The following is a 20,544-nucleotide window of genomic DNA, read 5'->3' as shown; positions in this document are numbered from 1 at the left end:
GACGAGCCGTGCACGCTTAGAAACAAACCCCTCCATCATTCTGGCGAAGCTTCGGCCATGATTTATTAAAAAACAAAAAATCGAGACCGAGAACTATCATAAACACAACATCCACAGGCACACGAAACCTTCTTCTTCTTCTTCTTCTTCTTTGAGGTGTAGTGGCGGTTGGCAAATGATGAATTGGCACATTACCGCCACCAATTGGTAAAATAAAATAAAATAAAATAAGTCAGGAGAGGTGTCGTATTTTGCCAGAGAATGCAAATATGCTCATATTTCTGCAAAAGAATTGCTGAAGTTTGAAGCTGTAGTGTGTGTACAGAGTGTGTGTGTGTGTTTTGTATTTATTTATATTTATTTAAGTATACTGTAAACTGTTGTCAACAGTTAATATATTGTTCATAGTTTGAAGTTTAAAAGTTTGAAGCTGTAGTTTGAAGCCAAGTGTTTTGTATTTATTTATATTTATAGTATACTTTAAACAGTTAATATATTGTTCAATTTGAAGAAAAGAGTATCAGTTCAGGCACCGTTTAGGCACCGGTATCGTTTTAAAAGTATCGTTTTAGCACCGTATCGGAAAAAACCCAAACGATACCCATCCCTAAGTAGGACAGTACTGAAGGCCAAGGTATGAAACACACGGCCCACCTCTGATTAATGGTATCGGTAATAGAAATAATAATGTTAATAATAAAAAATGTCCGTGTCCCAACTTACATTAGTGAAGTTTGTGATGTGTTTTAATCTACTTATGTTATGTTGTTTGTGTTTTACTTGGTTTACATACTTATTTAGAACCATGATTCTAAATTTCAAAAAAATTACAACCATGATGTTTTTCTTAAACCTAAGAAAGTGATTTTGTTTGAATTCACAATGTTAACCACGTGTTTACTGTGAAGGTGGTGGAGCGTTGTTCCAGAATACTTAGTGCTTTAGAAAGTGAAGCTAAAGATCCTGACCAGTATGTGGTGAGTTGAGATGAGAACGTGCTCCACACGCTCCACCTTTTTTGCTAAACGTTTCAGACTGATTGATGGATGGATGTCTTGATATTATTGGTTGGAATTGTTTGGTACTAGCTTACGTAAGCACACTTCATATTTTGTTTTACAGGAAGAAACAATGATTGGATATTAATTAGGACTGAGCAAGTCAACGCGTTATTATTGCGTTAATGCATTAATTAATTAACGCCGACAATTATTTTATCGCGCGTTAACGGTTACAAGCACAGGGTCCTAAGTCCCTCCATGTACATGTGCTTCTTATCACCCTCTATGTACCAACGTACATTTATAACAAATAACACACATATTATGGTAATCAGTGTTGCATATGTGTCTGACCAAAATACCAAAAAAGCAAAAAAGAAATCATTCATTTAAATAATTTTGTTAAAGTTTTTAAAGTGTTTTTATTTGTAATATGTATAATAAGCATATCATTTAGTTATCGCTACTGAGAATTTAACAAAGAAAAAAACATGACGTAGATATGTTTGCAGTTTTCAAGGTGTATATTTCAAATTGCATCTCTTACACACATGAAAACAAAGTTGTGAACACCGGCTGAATATCTATAATCAGAATCATTATAACTGTGTTATAACTGCTACTGTGTAAAGGGAATACTGCTGTTAACAAGAACCTTATTTGTTTAAAGTGTTTGCAAACCAAATGTTATTGCACTTTTGTTCATATAGCAGTACTTTTAAAATAAAAGTGCAAAATACACTACTTTTTAATTCATTGTTGAATTTTGCGCATAACAATGCGATTAATCGCAAAAAATCATGCGATTAATCGCGATTAAAAATTGTAATCGTTGCCCAGCACTAATATTAATATTAACATACAGAGACTTTTATTTTTTTGTAAAAATATATATTATTAAATAGGTGCACAATATGACTCAGGATTTGTTCTGAAAGGGTTAATAGGTCATTTTTATTGAATTTTTACTTTAAATCTGAAACTCTGAAAACTGAAGCATTTTATCCTGATAGTGGTTGTTTTATATTTGTAGTTGAGCTAAAACAATAGAAAATGTGTCAAAAACTACACTGGAAATGTTTTGCAATAAAAGGAGCATTGACTCAGATTCACTCCTTTGCCTGGCTGGGAGCCTTGTGTCCAGCTCTGGACACATCAGGCCCATCAGGCCCATCGGGCAGGGGGCAGGGCGGGATGGCCAGCAGCGCTCTGTTTAAATGAATATCAATCATGCCTCCCAGACTGAGCCGTCACCGCGGGGCTGTGATTGGTTCATAGCAGACCGACCTGGAGCGCCGGTGAAAGCTGCTGTATCAGTGTCCATTCACTGACAACAACGAGGCTGAATAACTAATGAGCTCTGTCCAAGCTGAAGTGTGGTCCTGTCTATTCTCAGAGTAGCTTTGAACATGACCAGCAGCCTTCCGTGGCCCAAACGCTGGACCTGGGAACCTAAAGAATAGCAATGCTTTCATGAAAAACAATAACAATTGTAGCTTTATCACCAAAGAAGATACGCAGTACGAGGATACAGACACCTTTCCATTTGGATTACTTTTCTTATTTGTTTGATTTTTTAAGGGGTTCTAAGGGGAAGAAGCTTTGACATCAAGGTTGGAGTGAAGAAAACCAAAAATGAAAGCAAGACTCTTTCTCACCTGCATGGCAACTTTCTGTTTGAGTAAGTACAGTCTAGCTTCTACATTTGACATAGAGTTCAGGATCAGAACTAGGGGGAACTTTGCCAAGTCCAGAGAGAGGATGCTGCTGCTCTTCCATCTGTTCTGCTGCTGCTTTGACTTTGACTTTCAGTGAACTGGAATTCAAATCTTTTGCGCCTAAGGTATTAATGAAATCCATAATCATCCTCATAAAAGTTTCCTTTTTGAAAATCCTATTGTTTCTCATTGAATCAGTAAGTTTAACAACAGCATTGTTATATCGCCCCTGTAATTGATGTTTCTGAAATTGCTGTAAATTGGAGAAACAAGCTTGTGCTCTGTCCTCATCTACTAATTCAGGTATTATTATTAAGGACTGAATGAACAGTTCCACTCTGTTCACATGACTGGAAGCTTTTGCCAATATGTATATGACAATATACAAATTAACTGACCATTGTGTCACTTTCCCACCAGTAAAACAGTGTGGCCTATTGAATGGAAATACATTTGGGGGGGTGAGGTATCCTCTAAATAACTCCTACAAATATGGATATATACTGGTCAAAACATTTCATGATCAATCTTGAATGAACAGTAAACGGTTGAAATTGAAGGCCATCAAAACACCGTTTGACTAAACAAGAAAGTTCATTCTTGAACTTGGAAATAATAGTTTTATAAATGACTGAATAAAAAGTCAAGATCCACTCACTACCTTTTTCTTGAGATTTCAACTGAGCAAACTTCACTGAGGAAGTCTGAAGTGCAGCTGAAAGTTCCAGAAAAAGCTTGTAAGTAGATCTAGACTGTTCAACTTGATCTAATTGTTTGCCACAGGGTTTCATTTTGTGAAGTGATGCAGAAAAGACTTTTTCTGTATGCAGAATTCATTTCTGTACCCAGTTATTCATATTTCATATGAATACAGACATACATTTCAAACATTTAAAGAGCATTTCAGTAAGAATGGAATGCCTGACGGCCAGGTATTCTACATTTTTTGAAGGCACAATTATTACATAACAAACATGTAAAATAACCCAGGAGGTTGTAGATGGGAAAAAATGTTTTATTTAAGAAAAACCGAGCAGCTTTGCATGAGAAGGGGAGCAGTGCAGACGGTGTCCTTAGCTCAGACCACAGTAAGGGGTTAGAGTTGGTGACCTCTGACCTTTGGGAGGGGGTATGACTCTGGGTCGTCCCGGTCAGCAGAGCAGTCTGTGTGGGGGGTGCACAGACACAATAGGCCCCCTCAAGTCCTCAGTCTTCAGTGAGCTGACCTTCACACCCTCATCTCCATAACACTGTGCTCAGATTGAGACCTTATTAAAAATATGTGTGTGGAAGGTAATCCCCCTCCAGCTGCCCATGACCATGTTCCCGACAACCCTCCCCTGTCAGGGCTCCTCACTCAGACTCACACACACAGTGAACACGATGGAGGAGGCCTGCAAAACACCCCTTGGTTTAATTCACAGCAAGTACACAAAGGGCCTGTGGTGGCCGGCGTGTGACAGAAAAGAGGCGAACATCTCAATCCGTGGAGAGTTTAGGCTAATGCTAACAGGATTTGAGCCATGTAAAGATGCAGTTATGAGGCTGGTTGGACCTCCTCTAGGCCTTCATCCAATTTTGACCTGACTATATAAGGCACACACTGCTTTGAGAACTTTAATGCAATGCAACTTGTATTAGTCCATTACATTTCTTTTATTAATGTTTTTTTTCATTAATGTGTGAAATCTTCAATGCTTTATGTTTACACCCATGGGTGGACCTTGAAATTCTTATGCCAGCTCTATGTCCTGTGCCACAGAGTAGCTGACTGGGCAGCTTCTGATGCACCAGTAGTGGTAGCATGGTTAAACTGCTGGTTAGGGTTCTTGACTTTATAACTGTGTAAACCTTCCATAGTAAAGCTATAATTTATTTTGATATAAAAAAAATTAAATCTGTGCTCCCATATAATTCATATAAGACCCTATACCTTATATTTCTCTTCTGATGCTACTATTAGTGTCCCATTAGATCACAGTTTCAATAGAGCAATAGTGCTTCCCATAATCTTGCAGTAGCAGCTCTCCTGCACAGTGATGAGTCTGTGGGAGTCCTTCAGCTTGTGTTTTGTCAGGTGTCCCGCCAGGCTTTTGCTTTTAATGAGATTTAACTAAAAAGAGTTGCTCTGTGAGTTGACACCTCACTGATTCAAACTGCAGGTCAAACAAAGAGGCCTCCTCTCCATCACATTAGAGATTATTGCTTATTGATCTGCCTGGCTGGTGGGGACCATGGTTTTGGCCAGGCTTTTTAAATCTGCACTGACCATTAAAAATCAATCCCCAAATGCAGATGGGACGTCCTGGCCCAGGGGCCCAAGGCCAATATCAGTTTATGCATCGGTAAGCATGTTATCAGTCAGGAGAGGTAAGTTGCTCTAAAAACACCAAGTCTGATCCCACACGGAATTTGACCTTAATACCTTTGTTTTCTTATCGAAAAATAGTCACTCTTCATATCACATGATAGAAATCGTGTAAGTTTTACATTCTAGATATTTACAAGATGAAGTTCTATGAGGACGTGTGAATAGGGCTTGGTACGAAACCTTAATTTATCTTTGGTACTGCTTTGAACTGAAATGTGTCCAAACCATAGATTTAAAACAAAAAAATACTGTCAATTTCAGAAAGTTGGCAGATTTAAAATCTCTCTTGTGTTAGTCAGATAGATAGTTCCTGATTACAATCAAAAGTTTGCCAATCGTGGCTTTTTGTTGAAAAGGTGAAAAAAATGTTTTTTTAGAAAGCAGGTTATATTTCTCAAAAAAACTAAAGTAGCATTGTTTTGGTACTTAACTATTGTATCTCCACAAATGTATATATTTAAAAAAAACTGATGTTGGAAGACCAACATTTTTTGACCACACTGAGCTTAATTTAGTTGGTAAATGGAGAAATTACTTTTTACAGTACGAGCAGCCTAAAACTATACCTGTCATCTGTTTAAATCACACTTTGAGTCATGAACACATTTATTCCTCAGATACACTCAGAAACATTGAATCTGACATACGACACCCAGTAAATGACCATCAGTTGACTTAAACAAAAGACCTTTGGAGACCTCCTACAGCTGAAAGAACTCGCCGTCTCCAAGCAAGGAGAGCTTTACTCCCATGAGGAGGACAAAGGAGGAAGCCCCATCCCCATCTTCCAGCTCAGACTTTCAACTACACGTTTATTGTTTAAACTGCTTCCTCCTCTGATGTAATAGAAGAAGAGGTCAGGGGCATAACAAAGGGATTACAACTGATTTGTTAATATTTAAATCAGTTATCAAACATTTGCTCAAATATGATGTCTGCAGATGTTTGCCTTAAATCCATAGAATATGAAGCTCCAACCCTAACCCTAAGTTTTAAAGCTTCAACCTTATTCTAACCTAATATTTCTCAGTTTCCTTTTTCCTGGCTCAAACCCATACAGCCCTCCAAAGTTTGAAATAAACTGATTTGTATATGGTGCTCAGGACCCCTCTCTCTTTCTCTGTATATTTTTTATGGGGGGTAGACAGAAATCTGTGAAAATCAGGGGCCTCAGTCCCCCTAAACAATAGCAGTGGAGGGCTTGGGAGAGTAGCTCAGGCTGGACACAAGCTAACCCACCCGCCCAACCTCATCTACACATCCATCCTCCTCACCTCTGACTGTCTCATGACCCCTGAGGGGCTTGGGGTTACAAGCACAGGGTGCTAGGGAGGGGGTTGTCAACCAACCCCCTCCCTTTAAAAAATCTCATTATAGTCCGTGCCTGATATTGAAAATAGTCCAATCTCTAATGCTATGCACTTCATCATACCTCATGTGGGCCCAGCTTTTTGTCATGGAGTACATTTAACCTCCAGTCTGGAGTTGCCTTAAAGCTTGTTGTCTAACGTCCTTTAGTCCTGACACACTATGACCATCCTTCATCCATCTTCATGCACAGAGTCTCACTGGATTTGAGGCTTCAAACTGAAAGCAAGACTAGGGATTGATCCCATGTCAATGCCAATGTGTCAAGGCACATATCTCAGAGGTAATCTCAACACTGTTATTGAGTTACAGTTATTTTGATACACCTGTACAATCCAATGCAATCCCATATAATCACCCTTCAATGTTTATGAAGATAGTCCCACTTAGTTTTTGTTGACTCGATGGTCATTTCTGAAGCTGTACTTTGAGGTGGGGGTGTATTGGACTGCGACGTTCCTATTTTTTTCACCCAAGCCTAAAAATAATCAACGAGTTGAATTAACACCTCTAGTTTTCACTTCTGAGATAATATCTAAACAAAATAACAATATTTCTGTTTAAGCAACCAGTCTTTAGAAGTCATCCTGCCATGTGTTCTTAAACGTGCGCTGGCTATGTAGACGCTGTAATGTTTAGGCTCGGGGAATAACGGGATACATGGAACGGCGTTACAAAATGACAATACGAACAATGGTAACTGCTTTCAGTTAGAGCGACAGAAAAAATATCTAAGAACAATATACTGCTATGCACATTTGCACTTATTACAAAATAACACTTTTCTTTTTCCGTACATTTGTTTTTGCGATAATCCAAAAGTAACAAAAAGTAATCAAGTTATGTCACTTTGATATTGTGATACTTTGATTAGGTTACTGACTACATTTGAACATGTTATTAGTAATAGATTTTTTAAATAACCATTTACACCCTTGTTGATAATCAAGAGTAATCCAGGCACAGCAATAATATGTTAATCTGCATTAGTGTTTTATGAACCAATACCCTCAAAGAGTCCGATGACAAAACCTTGTTTATGTAAATCTCACTTACCAGGCCTCACAGTTTGCAACACCATGTGTTTGATAACCGTGGCCACAGAATGGGATGCAGGTCCCCCTTGGGAGCCCTGAATTTCATTAGCAGGCCAAAGGGATGGGAAGCTCAGGGGGGTTGCAGGGTTCTATCACCCCAGATCCACTCTCAGCTGGCTGCATCTGCTGGCTGGGACATCTCTCCTCAGAAGGAGGGCAGATGCTCATTTCTTGATGGGACACATCAGTGAAGCCAATCACACAGATCATGAAGAGAGGAAAAAGCTCTGCTGTATGTTCATTTGATCAACAACCTTGTCAACATGAGTCATCAACCTTCTCATATCCAGAAGAATTACAGCCGAACAATGTAATGTCTAAGAGGAGAACTTTGTGGTATTTGTATATACAACACCATGATACCTCTGTCTAGACCATTTATCAGGTTTGGCCAACAGAAAGCAGTTCGGCTACAGCTGCTGTGGAGGATATTTTATCCATGCTCACTCTGATTTATTGCATTTGCATGTGCAGATGTAAGACAAGGTGAGGTGTAGTGAATTGTTAAAGGGTCATATTTTCTCTCACTCTCTGCCGTTTAGGAGGTCTCTGTCCATGCAGACACTTTGGGTTTTATTTGTCTAGCTTTTAAAATATCTGTCTCTGAAATGTCTGCCTCCACCCCAGTGCAATGGAGGTGATTCGGTTTTTTTTATCTGTGGTGCTCACAACATTGAAAAATGACTTAACATCTGATTCCAGAGTTGCTGTCCCTGTTTTGTGGGTTATGTCGAACAACCAGGTCTCTGGAAAGACATGTTACTGATGACATTTATATCAAATATCTCAATGCTGTGAGCCCAACAAACCAAATGACATTGTATTGATGTTGAGGCAATAATCACAGAGAGATATTTATATATACTGCATTTCAAAACCCTGTGGTATCTGCATTGGTAGTTACCACTGAAGGCAATTGAGAAAAATAGTTTTTGAGGGTAAAAATAAAAATCAATGGAAATAGAAATACATAATCAGTGTACTGCTAATGATCTTCAACACATTAGAGAGCAGCATCAGCTGGCCTACAGAGTGGAAATTAACTTCACCTGCAACAGAAATGTACAAAATGACTTAAGCCAATCCAAACTTAAGTTCAGCTGCAAACCGCTGTGTGTGGGATGTGATGCTTGACGGCGGCTGGACAACAATAAATGTTGTGCGGCTCACAGCTCAGTTGACCGAAAGGGTATACTGGATTGAACAGATGCAAGACTCCACGGTGACATTGATAAGGCATTGTGCAGGTTCAAGTGCGACTGCCATTGTTACTGCCTTGCAGCTTCGGAAAGGGGCTACTGCAAGGGTTCAAGGTTCTTTGCATATGAGGACATTAACACCAAAAAAGACTGAAAGAAAATGGGGAAGACTGGGAGTGTCACCAAGGTCACGCAGGGGAGGGGACAAGGGTGAGGAAGAGAGCCCTGGTGGCATGGGAAAGTTACCTCAGAGATGGATCTGAAAGGACGGGAGGGGACGGGAGGGGTGGAGGGGATGCATAAGAAGGGGCAGATGGTGCCTTTGGCTGCATGGTGGCTGATGGGAGTTTTTAGAGAGGTTACTGTGGGTTAGGCACAAATAAGCATAGTCACAACACTATTGTCACAATTGGCCCCTTCCTTCAATGGAGGGTCTCCTAACTTGACCCCAGCATCCATTGCCAGTGTTCTCCTCCTCAGCTGGGTATTGTTGTTGCCCTCTCTGGCTGGATGGCTCGCTGGCATCCAGCCTCCAGCCTTCATTGTGGCTGGCCTTCACTTACAGCGTTATAGGCCTCTAAACCAAATGCACCATCAATCAAATTAGGTGGTTTCTGGTGTTGAGTGTGGTTTTTCCGGCAATTCTGGTAGGGTACTCGGTGACTTGGTGTCCAACAGAGCCAGATGTATTTGCAACAAACAGCCAATGTACTTTATAAGTGTAGACCCCAGCTATTGCCACAAGCCTTGAGTCAGTGGGTCAGTATTTCTAATACCACACCGTCCTCAGGTCCCTTTTGGATCAGAACTCTAACCAACAAACATACATTTATTCATGTCCATAGACTGAGGCTGGATATACAACAAGTTATCATTTCAAGTAAGCAGATAGTCATACAGCCTTTCTCTGTCTGATAACCTGTCCTTCTCTTTCACCCGTTTGCAGGTGGCTGTTTGGCCTCGGAGCTGTCTTTCCTGCTGGAGCCAAGTGATGTGATTGCGGTGAGGGAACGCCCGCTCATGCTGGATTGTCGGGTGCAGGGTGAAGAGCCGATCATGGTCACGTGGCGTAAAAACGGGGTGCCTTTACCCACCAGCCCGCGGGTTCAGGTGCTGGCAAATGGCACGCTGTTCATCCAGAGCTTCCAGAAACGCAGAGAGGGGAGTGACGCGGATATGGGCGAGTACGACTGCGCAGCCCAAAATCGCTATGGCATGCTGGTCAGCTGCAAGGCCAAAGTCCTTTTGGCATGTAAGTGTTTGATAGTACAACACAGCACATTACTGTTACATTCTATATAATTGTTATGTCATACAATTACATGCACTTTAAAACAGTATACTTATTACAAGGGGATGGGAAGAAGTAATGTCACTGGTTATCTTATTCCCTGATGAGCAAATGAGTTGAGTAGGACATTTGAGGGGAAACGAGGAAGTGATTGGCATTCAACAACGATACATTATCAGTTCCTACAGCTACCTCAATGAGATATGGAAATCATAAGTATGAGATTCTCATCTCATAATTATGGAAACAATCTAATAATCTCGATAGTGATATTGTAATTATGAGATCCTTTGTGTAATTAGGAGATGACATCATAATAGAATAACAACATCATTAGTTTCGTTTTTTTTGATTAATACAATTTCCTTCCATTCATCATCAATATCATAACATACAAGTTCACTGTAAGTATGGGTCGTTGTCAGGATTTTAGAAATAGTGAGATCATGAGTCCCCCAACACCCCACCAAACACCATAACTGTTCAAACAGTTATACTATTTGGATTCTACATTGTTAATTATTCAGTTAACTATCCAATTATATTTTCTGTAAATCTTAATTTCTTGTTGGGAAAGTGTATTGCTTGATTGATTATTGACCAATAAATAGTCAAATGAAATATAACCTAGAAATACCGGAATCTGCCAATAACACACCCACCATGTGTTAATTTTTAATTGTAGAATGTAAATTCCAAAGGACATGACCTGTACTCATAGTGACCTCTGTGTACTCATAGTTGTGGCCCTTGTGTTGTAATAGTTTACTTCATTATATACACAAGCTGTTATGGCTGGTAAGATGAAGTAGCACATTTTTGGTTAGACTGCAACTTTTCAAGATCACTAAGCTTTATTATTACTATTTTTCATAACCTGATTTTGGCCCCATCCAGTGATGTTTGTTGCAGCATTTTGATAAATTATCTTTCAAATCACATATCACAGCTAGCTATAAGAAGGAAAAGCTTCTTTGTATGATATTATCATATCCTGTAGGAACGAAGTTCCAAGTTGTTACCTTAAACTTTCTGGGGTTTTGTTTTGTTATGATGAAGATTGTACGAAGAAAATCTAAACTGAATTTGATCAAAAGTCATTTCCTCAGCCAGGAATTACGCTACATTGAGCCTTTGGTAATACAGGACATGGCAAAACTGTGCTTGTATACGTCATGACTTACAGTAACAAAGGCTACACGTGATGCTGATGCTGATCCAACCCCAAACTCTGCACTATAAGTCTCTAATGTACTGAGCCACTTGGAGGTCACATGGAGGAGAGAAAAATATTGATGTGAAAATCTGTGTGCAGAGATTGCTCAATGGATTAGTAAACTATTTTACAGTTTTGAATATCTGAAAAATAAAAATACTTTCTGAAACAGCATGGCATGCTACACCATCCCAATGTGTTATAGCAATAGCAGATTGTAAATGAAAGGCTGATGGAAAATCCATTTCCATGTTCGTTCTCTTCAGCAAACTTGGAAATACCAGGAGACAGAAGTGGCTTTCAGTTTGAAACACTGGATCTTATACTTCCCATAATGTAACCTATAATATCTTTTTGTTAGACCTTCCCTGTCCTGTAAACTCCCACCTCTACAAAAACTCATCCACTCACTCAACCACAGGTCATCATTATGATGTCATCAGGGTTATCTTCTCAGACTTGACAAAGCTCCTCCAGAGACACAGTAGACATTATAGCCTACTAAAAACACTAAGCAGTGGCAGCCTCGACTGCGAAACTGATCATCATGTCATGTCATGCAATGTTTCAAAATAACATCCATATTCAGTGTCTGATTAAGGCTGATCTTTGTGTGGCTTGCTCCTCAGCTCTTCCAAAGTTCCACACCCACCCTCTGTCCATGTCCGTGGATGAGGGAGGCGTAGCTCGCTTCCAGTGTCAAATCAACGGAGTACCTGAGGCCAACATCACCTGGGAGAGAGACAGAGTACCACTCAACACCACCGACAACAGGTAACACCATACACACTACTACTGTACAAACTCAACTGTCAACATGTATCAAACACATGTGATATGTGACAGCTACAAATATCTATATCCGTCGAACTACTATCAGATTCTGCCCCACCTATTTTTTCCATTTTTGGAAGTCAAGGCTTATGCTGCATTGGAATCAGGCAGATATCATTTTAGTGAATGAGAGCAGGAGGGTAAAAATAGGTGAGGCCAGCAGAGAATACCGGCAGCGGTACCGGTAGACAGAATTGCCGTCCAAAGATAAAAGATTTGATCTTTTTGTCATCCTCAGCAACATCATTTACAACTGGATGTGCCATAGCTCCCTCACACCAGAGCCAGTTATTTCAGTTTGCAATAGAATGTTATCAGACGGTTGCATCTCATAACTTCATGCATTACTAGAATAATTACATAAAATGGTTGACTTAAAGTTATTTTATTTAATATATTCTATTTCTCCATTACATGTCTTCATGTGTCATTCATTGTGCCGTCCTGCCATTCCGACTGTTAGCAGCATTTTAGCATCACAATATCCCTAAAAACTTGAAACCACTGCTGCAGTGTAATCCAGATCGCCACTGTGCAGCTGTACGCTCAGTATGTTCCAAAGACTTACAATTTGTTAATTTTGTTGCTAGAGAAACTGCACATTAAAGGTTGTTTGTAAATCACTGCTGTACAGTTTCTAGCTGGCAACCTACGAACACATTCTCACTCCCAACTCGTCAAATACAAGCCTGTCAGTCAGTGGTCCTCTGCTTTAAACTATGCTGTTTTGGATGTGTCAGGAACAACAGTTTCCAATTATCACATGCATAGTGTCTTTTCAAATTAAACTTCCAACGGAGGTTAACTTAGTTTTTAGGTTTACATATACAACAAAACTACTTGGTTAGGCTTGGTCTGGGTTAAATGAAGTTTTTTTCTTACGCATAATAACTAGGTTTGTTGTGTAAAAAAGTACGTGAGTTACATAATAAAACTACTGTTAAATACGTTGATGCTGATTTGATTTCACATGGATGGACATGAACAGCAGGGTGAAAAGTCCAGTGTCCGTTTGACCCATCCACAACCTTTCCCACCCTCAAGTGGCTCAGATGTCTAATACTGAGGCTTGTGTGCTACTTTGGGGTGTTACTTTTCATTACAAGATAGATACATATAGATACATATTTCCATGGCGTCATGTATGGGACATATACTGTATATACAAATGTCTTAAACATGTTTTTACCTGCACACATGCCTCTCCTCCCTGTCCAGATACACTCTCCTGCCAATGGGTATTCTCCAGGTGACAGGCGTGAGGCAGGTGGATGCAGGGGTTTTCCGCTGTGTCGCCACCAACCCCGCCAACACTCGCTTCAGCCACGAGGCCATGCTCAACATCACTGGTAGGTGGACACACATGTAGCATATAATATACATGTAGTTAAAGAACAAGGGTTAGTTATTCTACTCCCTCTGGCTCGAGCTACGTTATTCATTCCTGCATGTATTAACAGGATATATGGAATGTGTCGATGTACCTGTAGAGGTAATTGTCGTCACCATATCTCAGATTGTTTTGCCAACTTAAGATGTTCCTGTACATCAGTCCTCGACTGAAACAGAAATTGCTTTTATCCCAAAATGGAGGCTTTTACAACGAATCACTTTTTGTTTTCCGTCATCCTCTCAGGTGGAGCTCCCAGAACCTACAAGGAGCCATTCATCTTGTCAGGACCCCAGAATCTGACCATCACCATCCATCAGACGGCCATCTTGGAGTGCATCGCCACAGGAAACCCAAGGCCCATTGTTTCCTGGAGCAGGCTAGGTACCACTGGACATTTGTAATGGACTGTCAATGTACTTGATTGGAGGAGAATTAATGATGTGCAATTTTAAGCATGTTTGAATTTTTATTTCACAAACCATCTCTGAATGTCTCCGTGTCTGTGTGTTCATCAGACGGACGCTCCATTGGAGTGGAGGGTATCCAGGTTCTGGGGACCGGGAACCTGATGATCTCAGATGTTTCCCTGCAGCACTCTGGTGTGTATGTGTGTGCTGCCAATCGGCCCGGCACCAGAATGAGACGTACTGCACTCGGACGACTCGTTGTACAAGGTGAGGCCATGCAGAGACATACTGCTCAAGTGTTAACTCTCCTAGAGCTCCTCACTGGCCATCCATACTGACCATTGATTCTGTATTGACTAACTATTTGGAAATACTCTTCTTTGTACATATGTACATCAGGTGAGAAGATGGTTAGAAGTTATCGTTTCTCTGTGTCCAGTGCAGACAAGGCCATAACCAGCATTTCAAAAATACTGAGGTTATGAGTCATAATTTCCCTGTTTATTGTCTGTCAATTTCAAAGGCTGTTGCAAAAACCCTGTTCATACAGCAGTAACATCCTTCTGGTGGTCAAATACGAAATCAATTTATTTTGCATGAATTGAATTGAAGTAAATGCATAACGTCTGTAGATTTACAATTCTGGGATTCATTTATATCAGACTTAGCCTTAAAAACATCCATCATATGTGGAACTAAAGAATGTAAACCTTGTTAACACCAGTGTTGGGCCAGTTACATAGAACATGGACAGGAGATGTAACTTGAACCTGAACTTTTCTCAACCATGATAAAGATCTTTACACATACAGATTTTTATGTACTATGTCTGTTCATGAAGTCTTTGACCGTGTCGTGAGCTAGCTTAGCAACATTTTGGTTAGCCAGCACTGTTTGACCGCTGTGTGTGTGTTCTTAGGCTGGTGACGTTTCCGAAACACGAATCACGAGTCTTTGTAATAGAACATTCTTCAATTTGATCATGAATGTATTTGTGGAGATATTAAGTTGTGTGTATCTAGCCAAACAGCTACCATGGTGCTAACATCAGTGTAATACAGCATCTAGGTGAGGCCGTGCTCGTGATGGGATAGCACGGGTTTATGATCATTACTGCGCAGACTCTGGCTCCAAATGACTTTCAGATTTCCAGATATCTGTGCCAGTATAGGGGATATCTGTGTTCGCTTCTGGACAGTGGAAGGAAGTGGAGACACGCCATCTATCCTTATGTACAGTCTATGTAGGCTACTGGATACACAGAGATGAAACTGATGAAACCTCAAATGTTGGACTGTTCCTTAATAAAAACACATTAGTGCAGGGCATGATGCATTCAGGGAAGGGAGGACTGAGTGAGGATGAATTAAATATAATTTAGTTTGAATAGTTTGAATTATACATTACCATATCAAAATTGTCATGTTATCATACTGTACACACTGTTTTGTGAATTGACAGTCTGATATAGATGCATCCTGTCCAGAACACCTGACAATGTTGCAGCCTTTGTTTACCAGGTGTGCGTGTGCACTTGACCATATTAACTGTCGGTGGTGGTGAGGGGAGAGGAAGGAAGGGGTCAATAGCAAAGCTCCACCCTTTCTTTCTCACCTTTGCCCCGGGTTGTTAAGTGGGGGTGTAGGCTGGGAGCATTGGCCAGCTGTATGGTGGTGAAACTACCGGTGTGAGAACCATCCCCACCTCAACCACATGCACACCCCTCGCAGTTCCTTTATGACAACTAAGCACTAACATCAGTGTTGAGCTGTGTGTGTGTTTGTGGGAGGAGGGGGTCGGGGCTCATCCATCACCCTGCAGATGTCCATACACTTATATCACTTCTAATTCTCACAGTCAATAGCTGTGTTTTAATTAGCTGTCCTGAGGCCAGCTCAAATAGCAGCTCCCAGAGCGTTAGAGTGCACACAAGACAGAAACAAGAAGAGTGTTAAAGTGTTCAATTTGTAATTACCAGGCTCTGATTTCTCTGTTTGTTGTAAGTCATGGGAGTGACCTTTGGTTAGCAGAAATGCATATATACATCCCTAAACACATCCGGTTTCTACAGCATACTGCATACAGACAGTGACTACATTATAGGGTACATTCACCAGTTTATACATACATTTTTACATCATGTTTTACATAAAACTAAATTAAGCAAAAATGAAAACATATCTGTTCTTACTTAAGTGAAGGATCGAAATACTTATTTTACTACTGTACAACATATTTGACATGCACAAGATCATTTGGGTGGTACTGTTACTAACTCTGTATTTCACTTCAATAAAGTTGGGGGACTTGTGAGAGAGAGACAGATTAAAAATAGAATGGTCACAATCTGTGCAGCAGAGGCCAATATTTTCAGACTTTTAGTCTTCAGTATGGGTCAAGCACCAAAGCATCCTACATTTCCCATAATGTAACTATTAGCATATATTTATTATGCCCTCCCTACCGATTAAATGTCAATACCTCTCAAACTTTATGCCTACACTTTAGTTATGAATTATTAGTCTCCAAAACCGAGTTAACATAACCTTAATGACATCATAAGGGTTTTTTTTTCCGACTTTGTTAAGCTGCTCCAGATGAATACAATATATAATATGAATGGTAAACCGGCTGAGTACTCCTCATGACCAGTACATTGAGCTTCATGTGTAAAGTGGTTGATGTGCCTCTAAAGCAGACTTTTGTTGCTGCTCATCTTGAGTGACCCTCAGTCTGTAGAGTAAACACAACACTGAGATCACCTCAGCACAGTTTAAGACGGCTGCTATAATCAAGCTATTGTTGAGAGAAGTATAGTATATACTCTATACTGTAACTTCAAACAGTGTATCTGAAATGTAAACCAAAAGAAAGAGCTGAAGCACATTTAATTCTTGTATTCTCAATTACCACCAATCTATATTCATATAATTAAGCTTTACCTTCATCCATCCATCTCTCTGTTCTTGTTGTGTCCGACTCTTTGAGCAGATCGATCAATACGTTCCCTGTCACTCTCTCACAGTGATTGGCAGTGCCTCTGATGTAGAGGAGGGGAGCAGAGCCAGATCTCTAATATATTCATTCATTTATTGATCAATTTGCTCTCTTTTTGGCTTTGGTTATCTGGGAGCATGACCACCCACACAGTGGTTCAGAAGAGGAAATGAAATGTCCTCATTCTGCAGCGGTGCATCCAAAATGAGATTTTTACAATAAAGCTGTTTGACGATGCCCAGTCATAATTAGGTGAGATGAATCTCTACTGATTCATTTTAGAACACTCGGTCATCTTCGGAAATACTGTTCAAATCATCGTGTACATTGTATATCATTTTTAATGTGACAACATCATATTGCAGATCATGTCATACTATGTCTTGTATGGCACATATGGGATAAAACATTACTTTATAGCTATTCCTATATGTTGGAGGTGTGTTTAACATTTATGGGCTACGATAAGTTTCAACAGGATTCAGATCTTGTGAAATGATGCTTTCAAATGTGCAGGAAAAGAAGTGTAGTCGTAGAAAAAAGAAATGGTGAGTTTACACATAGAATCTGAGAAAAAAAGAAAAGCTTCTGTGACCATCTGAGTACACATTCATAGCAGAAAACTGTTCAACACTAAAGTTAGATATGCATGGATACAAAACAGTTATAACATTCCATTGATTTGTGCACATTTTATACATTTTTCCGTATCTTTTCTTTACATTCATAAACTTATATGTTGTTTTTTTATTGAGTATTCAAAGGGGGATTTACAACCACAGGCTTTGTAATTATTTCTGAACATCACTTCACAGGCTCTAAATCTAATCTACACTTATTTGAGCTCATAATCCAATAGAAAGAACATTTTAAATCTATAAAACATGATCTTTTTGCAAAAAAGTGTTCAATTTTTGCAATTAGACATAATAAAACAATAAGAACATGTTTGTTCTGTCTTTTGTTACGGTCAAATCCTCCAGTACAGAGACGCTGTGAAGATGTTTTTGTTGTCCAGCTGAAGTCAAGTTGGGTGGGAACCAGTGAGACTGGCTGCTGTTTGTCGAGTGAAGGTTAGCAGAGGTCTGTCTGTGAGTGTGTGTGTCCACGGTCATGGTCACAATGAAGGGACAAAGAAGACAACATACAAAGAGACAAAAAAGTCCAGCTAGACGGTCAATGCAGGGTGCGAGGTGCCGGAGGGGGGTCCAAGGGGAATTAATGACCTGCGACCTCTGACCCCTGACCTTGACAGGAGGATGAAGGGCGTATGTGTGTGAAAACGGTTGGAGTGAGGGAGGAGGCGGTGGAGTCAGGACGGACAGATAGGGAGGTGGATGGAGAAAGGAGGTGTGGTCTCAGGGTAAATTAGGGAGAGCAGGAAGATGAATAGCATCCCGGCAGAGGGGTCATGGCAACCAGGGTGTCACCACGGAGAGGGAGACACAAAGGATGGACAGCCATTTTAGCGAATGGTGCGTTAAATACGCCCATCCCTCCCTCCCTCCTCCCTCCTCATTTTTCTTGACTCGTTTTGCAGACGAGATGAGCTGGAGATCTTTTATCATGCAGATCCCAGTGAGGGCCTCAATGCACTTCTCACATATAATGTGAACATCAGCTAAAAGACTCCTAAGTATCACGCTGAGCCACATAACTTCTTCCTCAAATGTGTTGAAAAATCCATTCAAATGGGTATGTATGGCCAGGCTGGCAGGTACTTTTATTTAGGGGGTGTAGTTAAGTACAAGTTCAATGTAGTGTAGTTTATGTCCACTCTGGCAGTAAAGGGGTGTGGACTGAAATAAAGCAGAATGCTAACTGTCCAAATGTGGTCGGTGTTACAAACACATATGAACACTACAGGTACTTTACTTAAGCATTTTTATTTCATGTTACTTTATACTCCACTTAACCTTAAATTGAAATATTGATCAGACAGCTGGACTGGTTTGGACTTTACATAAAAAACATATGATCATCCTCCAAGTTGTTTCATTCCTGTAGATTAAACCAACAATGATGCTTAAAAAGTATCCAATTGTTACTGGATTACATCGTTGTTTCCAGTTAACGTCCTTGGAAATGGTTATGAAGTCATGAAGGACCCTTAAAAAAAGCAGTATTACACTTTAAAATACTCTTTGCAGCTTAGTGCAATCATATTTAGAACCTCTAATGTTCCTCTGAGTACTTTCATTTATTATTATTTAAATACATCCACTGCTCATACATTTTGTACCTGTACTGCCATTTTAACAGCTTTATGGTTCACATATATGTAAATGTTCAGTGCCTGAAGTATGCCCCCCCCCCCCCAAATATAAAAGAAAACAAACAAACATAAAAAGAGGTTATGAGGTGAGGTGAAACTCAAGGTCAACAGAATCACCGATCAATACAGAGTATGGATCGACTGATGAACGCTCAGCTGAGGATGCCTGACACTTTCTAACATGATGGTGGGACAGATGAACAGATCAATGGGTGGACAGCTACCCCCCCTTAGAGATAATGAGCACACACACACACACACACACACACACACACACACAGAGCAAATGAAGTAACAATGCCTTAAACATGATCTTTTATTATATATGCTGGTGTAAACTGTCTTGAGATAGTTAATCCATTATGGTCAAACTGCATTACAATGCAGTGATTACACCATAGCCTTCATAAATACTATTTCATTTGTGATTGTTGGCAGCTGTTTGTTAAATCATACACGGGGACATGTGATTTATTCTTAATCACTGCACAAAGTATATTAAAGGAATACTTCACACCTGTGAAAACTCCACGGTGAAGGAAGAATCAGAAACCAGAGAATAAAGATGAAGTAAACAGGAGCAATGCTGCATCAGAACAGATCCGTTCACAGACTCTCACAAAACTCACGCACTATAATCCAGGTCTCCTTCATCCAGGTGCATGCTGACTACTAGTCACCTTGTTATGTTTGTTACATTAGGATTAAACCCATCAAACCATGACTTGTTTTTAACCTAGACCAAGTAGTGTTGTGGCCTGAAACTGAACAGCAGCGTTAACCTCGAGGCATTGTGCGTTTCTGCGTGAAACGAGGCTGATATATGAAACGATTTATGAAATGTATTTTTGGTTCAGAAACCCCAAAAACTGACAGCACCACGTCTTTACCGCACCAGGTCTACATTTGCTCCTGTGATGGTACAACACAACAACCACACACACACCTACAGTATCATTTCATTCTGTCTGCTTCACAGGTTCGTTCTGGCTCAGATTAACTGGGAGCTGGTTCTGATAAAAATACTCTGACCAATAGAAGAAAGAAAACTGCAGTGATGAATGTGTCATTGAAATGGTCATCTTGACCCCCCACCCAGCTCATGGATGGATGGTTTGGGGGGTGGCGGGTCACAGAAAGTATTGAGGTCAATAGATCAATGAGATGCTGAGCGTGGGCTGAAGTGGGAGGGGCTTTAGAGCTTAAGGATTGCTGTCCATATCCCAGTATATGCATGTCTATTGTGCCTCTAGTTTTGAACTGGGTGTCAGGAGGAGCAGTCATCCCTGCATCTAGACAGCCGGGGACTGGCTGGGGTCAGCAGGCTGCATGTGTGTGTGTGTGTGTGTGTGTGTGTGTGTGTGTGTGTGTGTGTGT

The 20,544-nt window shown here is 40.2% G+C and overlaps 1 protein-coding gene across 1 annotated transcript in view; it reads left to right on the top strand.

Annotated features, from left to right (window-relative positions):
- Positions 1-5,070: 5,070 nt before the first annotated feature.
- The window catches only part of LOC116399000 (immunoglobulin superfamily DCC subclass member 3), a 24,272-nt gene continuing 8,798 nt past the window's right edge, over positions 5,071-20,544 (top strand). Inside the window, exons 1-6 of the mRNA XM_031875805.1 lie at positions 5,071-5,089; positions 9,701-10,006; positions 11,891-12,035; positions 13,314-13,444; positions 13,732-13,869; positions 14,004-14,162. Coding sequence (XP_031731665.1) covers positions 5,071-5,089; positions 9,701-10,006; positions 11,891-12,035; positions 13,314-13,444; positions 13,732-13,869; positions 14,004-14,162 — 898 coding nt within the window. The remainder of the gene's footprint in view (positions 5,090-9,700; positions 10,007-11,890; positions 12,036-13,313; positions 13,445-13,731; positions 13,870-14,003; positions 14,163-20,544) is intronic.

The sequence above is a fragment of the Anarrhichthys ocellatus genome, unplaced genomic scaffold (assembly GCF_004355925.1).
Source record: "Anarrhichthys ocellatus isolate YVR2014 unplaced genomic scaffold, GSC_Weel_1.0 scaffold96, whole genome shotgun sequence".
Classification (NCBI taxonomy): domain Eukaryota; kingdom Metazoa; phylum Chordata; class Actinopteri; order Perciformes; family Anarhichadidae; genus Anarrhichthys; species Anarrhichthys ocellatus.
The sequence above is the reverse complement of the archived record's forward strand: the minus strand, read 5'-3'. Positions and strand labels throughout refer to the sequence as shown.